Genomic DNA, 8,031 nt, shown 5'->3' on the forward strand with positions numbered 1-8,031 from the left:
CACATCCTTCTCATCAAGTTTAGGGAATACTTGAAAATAGATTAGATTAGATTACTTACAGTGTGGAAACAGGCCCTTCAGCCCAACAAGTCCACACCGACCCGCCGAAGCGCAACCCACCCATACCCCTACATATACCCCTTACCTAACACTACGGGCAATTTAGCATGGCCAATTCACCTGACCCGCACATCTTTGGACTGTGGGAGGAAACCGGAGCACCCGGAGGAAACCCACGCAGACACGGGGAGAACGTGCAAACTCCACACAGTCAGTCACCTGAGCCGGGAATCGAACCCAGGTCCCTGGCGCTGTGAGGCAGCAGTGCTAACCACTGTGCCACCGTGCTGCCGATTTAAACAGTTTCTCACCAGGCCTTTGGCAACCATGGGTTTGCTCATCCTGACTCTTTTCCTCAAGAAGCTTACCTTCAGCTTTCATCTCCATCCTTTCAAGCCAACTTTCCTGTTTAAGTGCCAATTTCTGAAGTTCAAACTTCCTCTCTCTCTTCTCTCTTTCTCTCTCTTTGCCTTTTGGTTCTGCTAAAACTATCTGTTCTTTTTCTCTTTCCTCTGCTTTTAATTGCAATTCCTTGTTTTTTGCCTCTAATTCAAGCTGCTTCATTTTCAATTGAATTTTAGCCATCTCTCAAGATCCTGATGGCATTTCCAACAAAACTGAATGGTGAGCTATTGCTGCAATTATATCTCTTTACGTCATGGAAGGAGGCAGCTCTAATTCTTGTTTGTCTGCTGATACCAGCAGCTTGGACTTCATTACCATTTGTAAAACCCCCAAAGTCATATTTTCCACCTCCCCAAAAAACTCTTTGTGACTGAGAGAGCCATTGCAATCCCAAGTACTGTTTAAACCAAACAAACCCTGAACAAAAGACACTAACACCTACCACTTGTTGTCTTCGAGTTCAACAATCCAAATCCTAAATCAGAACTGCAGAACAAATCAAGGATAAGCCCACAATCAGTTATGGACCAGGCCAGACCCCTCAACACATTTCAAGAAAGTAGCCCAGACCCTAACTTTGCTGGTTGTTTTAAGCAGATGTACCGTGGATATTCCAGAAGGGATGTAGGTGGACGTAGTTTTAAACCAAACTGAATTTATTTACAAGATTACCAAATGAAACACAAACAAAACAGCATTGAATACTGAATAACTTAACCGATTTGAAAACCCAACAGATCATCCCAACTTAATGATCTGTTCCCAATAATTGCAATAATCCAATACTTCTCGGCACAAAAGCTAAAATCAAACCCAGAGTCTTACAGAAGAGAAGTCAGACACAGATCAGCATGGACCTGCTTCTTTGGGGTCCAGCAGTTTTTTTCAACTTTACTGTGCTAAAACCAAACCAAACCTGACTTAACCTGAGCTGGGAGAACCGGCCACTTCCCTTTCAATGGACAAGTGTTCTTTTTTAACTTAAAAGCCTTTTGTCCAAGGCATAATCTGTTAGCTATAGTGAAATTGGCCCTAAAACTTTCAACTTTAACGTTTTGGGGTCTGTGTCTTTTACGACCTCTCAAAAAAAAGGACAACATAACCTTGTTAAAGGAACAGCATCATCAAACAGTGTCTGAACCATTTAAAATTTCATTGTGTGTGCCCAGTTTATTTTTCCAAGTGCACAGGTTAATTAACAAGGGATGGCATGATGGCTCAGTAGTTATCACTGCTACTTCACAGTGCCAGGGACTCAGGTTCAATTCCAGTCTTGGGCGGCTGCCTGTGTAAAGTTTGCACATTCTACATATGTCTGCATGGGTTTCTTTAATGTGCTCCGGTTTCCTCCCACAGTCCAAACATGTGTGGGTCCAGTAGATTGCCCATAGTGTCTGGGGATATGCAGACTAGATGAATTACCCATGGGAAATGCAGGAAAGCAGGGATGGGGTGCCCTCCAAAGGATTCTATGATCTTCCAAACTGCTTTGGAACCACGCAGTTTAGCAGGAGCACTTTTGGTTCCATGAAACAAAATTGTGAACAACACCACCTTGTGGAACCAGAAGGAAGTGGAATGACTTCCCCTAAATAACAGGAGTTACAATCAGAGCAGACCTGTCTCCAATCCTCTCCAAGGACTGATCTCAAAGTCAGCTGTCCGTCACAACTCTTACAATGTCTTGCTGGAGAAAATGTAGCCTAAAGTATTACAATAGAGGCGAGAAGAATTTGGTGAAATATATATCAAGAATAAAATCTCCAGGATTGCAATAAATATTTTTTGCCCAAGTGATGTGAGATGTACAGACCTTAAATTTGTATTAACCACCTCTTACTGCTTTACATAATACTTTAATATTCTTAAGGCAGCCGTCGATATATTCTTCATTATCAAGAGTATGAAAAATTATTAGGGATATGTAGGAATGTAGAATTGAGGTTCAAATCGGATCACCAATGATGTTATTGAATCGTGGAGCAGGGTCTAAGTGCAGAGTAATCTACTCTTGTTCCTTGCTTATGTTCGTTTGAACCCATTTACTTATAACACATAAAAATCGCGGAAATCATGTAAAATTTAACACATAGAATGAAGCTATTCAGCCCAGCATGCCCCTGCCTGCAGACTAAGACCTTTCTTTCTCTTCTGTTGACAGGCAAGCCTGTGAACAGGTTTTTACTATGCCACCTAGAAAGCGTCCAAGTTATTACATTCCTAGCAAAAGGTCTAATATTATCCAGTCTTAGGCTGCCGATTGAGTTGAAGAGAGTCAAGAAGTCGTTTCTATGATAAATTTTAAGTGATTCTCTGCAATACCATATTGGACACAGCAGTTTGAAGGCCAGTTTTTTTTTGAAAAGCAGGTGAGATCGAAGTTCGTTTTCTTTGTTTAGCTAAAGAAAATTTGGTAAACATTCAAGATTAGTTTTTAAACAAAACCGGAAATTGCTGGAAAAGCTCAGCAGGTCTGGCAGCATCTGTGCAGAGAAATCAGAGTTAACGTTTCGGGTCCGGTGACCTTTCCTTAGAACTGTTCTGAGGAAGGGTCACCGGACCCGAAACGTTAACATTGATTTCTCTGTCAGATGCTGCCACACCTGCTGAGCTTTTCCAGCAATTTCTGTTTTTGTTTCCAATTTACAGCATCCGGAATTCTTTCGGTTTTTGTTCAACATGAGGTCTTGATTACAATTAAAGATTCGGGTTCATTGAACACAAGTCTTATGTGTTTCAAAGACGTAACGTGCAGTTCACAGATGCCTTCAGCTTGTGAAGTTGGAAAAAACATGAGTTATTATTGACGAAATCTTCGAGTAAAAAATGAGGTCTGCAGATGCTGGAGATCACAGCTGCAAATGTGTTGCTGGTCAAAGCACAGCAGGCCAGGCAGCATCTCAGGAATAGAGAATTCGACGTTTCGAGCATAAGCCCTTCATCAGGAATCCTGATGAAGGGCTTATGCTCGAAACGTCGAATTCTCTATTCCTGAGATGCCTGCTGTGCTTTGACCAGCAACACATTTGCAGCTATTATTGACGAAACGCGAGGCAATTATTGAGGCTGAAACTGGGTTTGCAACATTGGTATTTGCTAACTTCAACCAACAGAGTTAAACGCCAAATCGAGGATGTTGTTCCATGGTTAATTCGAGTCAGCACCACCAGAGCAAATGAATAATGTTGATTTATCTCTAAGGGACTGTCGAAGCATATTATAATTGATTTGAGTATATGTGCGGTTTGCAGTAAACTCGTAAAATGCCGTGAGACAACATTCTCGGGTTGTTTAATTTAGTAAAACCTGAGAATGCGTAGGACCTTTTACTCTCTGGGCCTTTCTCTTTCCTACTTAAAGCGAGTAAGACGTGGTATTAACAAAATTCTGACAACAAAATTGTGTGTGTAAAGCAGTTGTTGTGATCTTTGCGGTGTCAGATAGTTTTGTTATTCACCGTTGATATGTTTACCTAACATTAACATTACACATCGGATCTGAATTTCTACTTTTGGGATGTACCTCAGCAAACCTGTCTCTCTCGTTTCAATTTTCACCATAAAGTAGGAGGGATCAGTTAAGGGAGAAAATATGGAAGTAAACTGATGAGAATTTGAGACGCATGAGCGTCTCATGATTGGTCAGCTACAGGCTCAAGTTACCGCCCAGTACAATGGTATAGTGCCAATAACAACAAACCAGCCCTGTCATGTATTTACTCACACTGTGTAGTTAATAGTCTCAGCTTCCGTTGTGAAATGATATTGAGAAGCTCTCTGTCTTCATAAAGCCGAGGTGCCGGTGTTGGACTGGGGTGGACAAAGTTAAAAATCACACATCAGTCCAACAGGTTTATTTGGAAGTACTAGCTTTCACAGCGCTGCTCCTTCATCAGGTACCAGTTTTAAAAGTTTTTAAATGCTTTAAAAGTCAACCCGTATGCTGAAATGATCGCAGTGACTCGAGGGCAACGATTATTCGCACGAAGCTAAATGTTGAACCACGGAAGTGGGTCCCCATTGGAGCAGGATTGCTTGAACTTGAATGTCATCGCTCACGGTCTGATTCTTGGCTGTTATAACCCACCCTCGAAGGTTACAAAGAAGTTGCTCCGGGAGTGGAGATTTACTGTAATGTAAGATCATAGGGAAAGAATATTTTGAGCTGGGGACAGGTGCAAGGCCAAAGCCAGAGGAGCACAACGACACTTACAAATTATATACGCCATACATGAACATGTATGGTAATTTACCAAAATTCACTGTACTCCGGGCAGGTCCCAGCAGACCGGAAGACAGGGAATGTCACGCTGCTGTTTAAAAAAGGGTGCAGGAAAAAGGCAGGTAACCGTAGGCCAGTTAGCTTAACACCTGTAGTGGGGAAAATGCTGGAGGCTATCATTAAAGAAGAAATAGTGAGACATCTGGATGGAAAGAGTTCCATCAGGCAGACGCAGCATGAAGTCAGGAAAGGGAGGTCGTGTTTGACAAACGTATTGGAGTCATTAGAGGATGTAACAAGTGCACTGGATGGTGGGGGGTGGTGGAAGCAGGTGGCTATTGTATACGTGGATTTCCAGAAGGTGTTCAATAAGGTGTGGCACAAAAGACTCCTCCATAAGATAAGAATGCATGGAATTGCAGGAATGTACTAGCATAGGTAGAGCTGAAAATGTGTTGCTGGAAAAGCGCAGCAGGTCGGGCAGCATCCAAAGAGCAGGAGAATCGACGTTTCGGGCCTGAGCCATTCTTCAGGAAGGGCCCTGAAGAAGGGCTCATGCCCGAAACGTCGATTCTCCTGCTCTTTGGATGCTGCCCGACCTGCTGCGCTTTTCCAGCAACACATTTTCGGCTCTGATCTCCAGCATCTGCAGTCCTCACTTTCTCCTAGCATGGGTAGAGGTCTGGTTAACCACTAGAAAGCAGAGACTTGGGATAAATGGGTCTTTCTCTGGTCGGACATTTATGGTGAGCAGGGTGCCAAAGGAGTCAGTGTTGGGCCCGCATGATATATTTAAATCATTTGGAAGATGAGATTGTATCCAAGTTTGCTGATGACACTAAACTGAGTGGAAAGGCAAACTATACAGAGGATGTGGAGGGTCTGCAGAGAAATTTAGGTAAGTTGAATGGGGCAGGGTCTGGCAGGTGGTGTACAATATTGGTAAATGTGAGGTTATCTACTTTGGAAGTAAAAATAGTAGGTCAGAGTATTATTTAAAGGGTGAAAGACTGCAGCATGCTATTGTGCAGAGGTATATGAATCACTAAAAGTTGGCTTGCAGATCCAACAGAGAATCAGGAAGGCAAACAGAATATTGGCTTTCATTGCTAAAGGGATTGAATTGAAGAACGGGAAGGTTCTGCTGCAATTGTACAAGGTGTTGGTGAGGCCACACCTGGAGTATTGTGCGCAGTTCTGGTCTCCTTACTTGAGGAAGGCTATACTGGCTTAAGCCCAAGCCAGTGCACAAAGATTACAAAACTGACAACTGAGTTAGAAGACAATAAGAACCAGAAGAGAAGAATAGTCCAATATTGGTAGAGGTATGTTTCGCTGTATAATTGGAATGATGCCAACAATGTTGCTATCTAGATAGCAGACTATAGGAGTCACTTTCAACACAGGGGACTATCACTTGGCTTTGGGATTTGCTTTTGTGAAATAAATATAATTTGCATCATTAAATCAAGGCAACATATAAACATGTTTAAACACTCATCCATTTGCCATCGCTAACAGTAATGGTTTCCTTCTGCAGAAACGTCCGAGTGCTCCGATTTTCACCAAGCAGAGAATGAATAACACCAGCAACTTTGAAGAGGAGTCATGTTCGTACATCGACAAATTCAAAGCTGGCATCTTTGTACCAACGTATATCACCATATTTATTTTTGGATTTATTCAAAATGTCTTCTGTTTATACGTATTCCTGAAGCTATACAAGAAGAAGACGGCATTCAGCATCGTTATGGTAAATCTGGCAATATCGGATCTGCTCTTTGTCTGCACTTTACCCTGGCGGGTTCACTATTATTGGAATGACAGGAAATGGGAGCTTTCAAATGCTTTCTGCATGTTGCTGACTTATGCTCTGTACCTCAACATGTACTGCAGCATCTATTTTTTGACTCTGATGAGTGTTTTGCGGTACTTCGCCGTAGTGCATCCAATTAAAGGTTTGAAGTATAGAAATGTTGGAACTGTGCGAATCATGTGTGTTGCAGTCTGGGTGTTTGTGGGAGCAGTATCCAGCCCTTTGCAAATTAGCAATTACAATATGACAAGTGAACAATGCTTTGAATTCAGCAATGCGACTACTCAAATATATCCCATGAATTTGTTTTCCGTGATCGTGGGTTGTATTATTCCGTTCTTTATTATCATTGTATGCTACATATCTGTTGTTAAGTCTTTGTTAACTTCAAAGATAACGCATCAGCAGCAATTTAGCTCCCGCAGAAAAGCTGTAGTCGTAATTATTATAATAATATTTATATTTCTAATCAATTTTCTGCCTTATCACATTCTACGAACTGTGTACATTAGCCTAAAGACAAGCAACAAAAATACATACCGAACTCCTTGTGTAGTTCATACAGGTTCAGTGGTTACCCTATGTATTGCAGCGATCAATCCCTGTTTGGACCCGTTTTTATATTACTTCGCATCAGAAAACTTTAGGGATAAGCTGACAAGCACAGTGCAGAACATATTCAAAGGCATCTCCTCTGCCGATTAATCAAACGTGATTACATTTGTAAATCTAATAATTATCATTTATGATCGATGGTTTTCGGTATTTCTCCTATTGCAGAATCCAAAAAGTGACGTTAAAACTACTTTCTAACAAATAATTAATTTTGATTTTATTGCCATGGCAGTTGTGGTCTGCAAGCAAGTTACTCCGTACAACGTTTTCCTGCGAGTATGATTCCAGGCTGAAAGATCAATTGAGTCCTTTTTGTCTTTTAAGAGTAATGAGGCTTTTTCTTACACGATGTTGTTCGAACATTATAAGTAATTCCGCGTTGAAACAATTGCAGATTCGGTTGCTTTGTGTTTCCTTTTAAACCTGCAACTGGAATAGCCAGCTCAAGAATCCTGTGAGACATCTGAATTCCTTCAAACCTGGCCTTCTATGCATGTCTAATTTGAATCACTCCACCATCGCTGGGTATTCAGCTGTTCAGGTCCTAACAGCTGAGTTTTCTCCCGAAACCCCTCTATCTCACTAGCTCTTTTTTCTTCTTTATTGTCATTCCTTAAAATCCACTTCTTTTACAACGTTTTCAATCATCTGCACTAATATCTTCTTATTTGAGTTGGTGTCAAACTTCATTTGGTAATGCAATTTGTGTTTTCATTACATTAAAGGCACTATAAAATTCTAAGTTGTTATTGATCATAACATCATATTTGAATTATTTTCCATTCAAAGCTGAATAATTTATCTGATCTTCATACATTTGTTTTCTATTTCCACAACTGTGAATTTGTCACTTATTAGTCCCCAGAGTTTGTCGTTTACTAAGCCCCATCTTGTTATCTCAGTAAAATTTCTCC

The 8,031-nt window shown here is 41.2% G+C and overlaps 1 protein-coding gene across 1 annotated transcript; it reads left to right on the forward strand.

Moving 5' to 3' along the window:
* Positions 1-2,819: 2,819 nt before the first annotated feature.
* On the forward strand, positions 2,820-7,773 carry LOC132820686 (cysteinyl leukotriene receptor 2-like). Its single transcript, XM_060832928.1, has 2 exons — positions 2,820-2,834; positions 6,227-7,773. Exon 2 carries the CDS (start codon positions 6,263-6,265, stop codon positions 7,205-7,207), a length of 945 nt encoding a protein of 314 aa, XP_060688911.1. The 5' UTR covers positions 2,820-2,834; positions 6,227-6,262; the 3' UTR covers positions 7,208-7,773.
* The last annotated feature ends 258 nt before the right edge of the window (positions 7,774-8,031 follow it).

The sequence above is a fragment of the Hemiscyllium ocellatum genome, chromosome 12 (genome assembly GCF_020745735.1).
Source record: "Hemiscyllium ocellatum isolate sHemOce1 chromosome 12, sHemOce1.pat.X.cur, whole genome shotgun sequence".
Classification (NCBI taxonomy): domain Eukaryota; kingdom Metazoa; phylum Chordata; class Chondrichthyes; order Orectolobiformes; family Hemiscylliidae; genus Hemiscyllium; species Hemiscyllium ocellatum.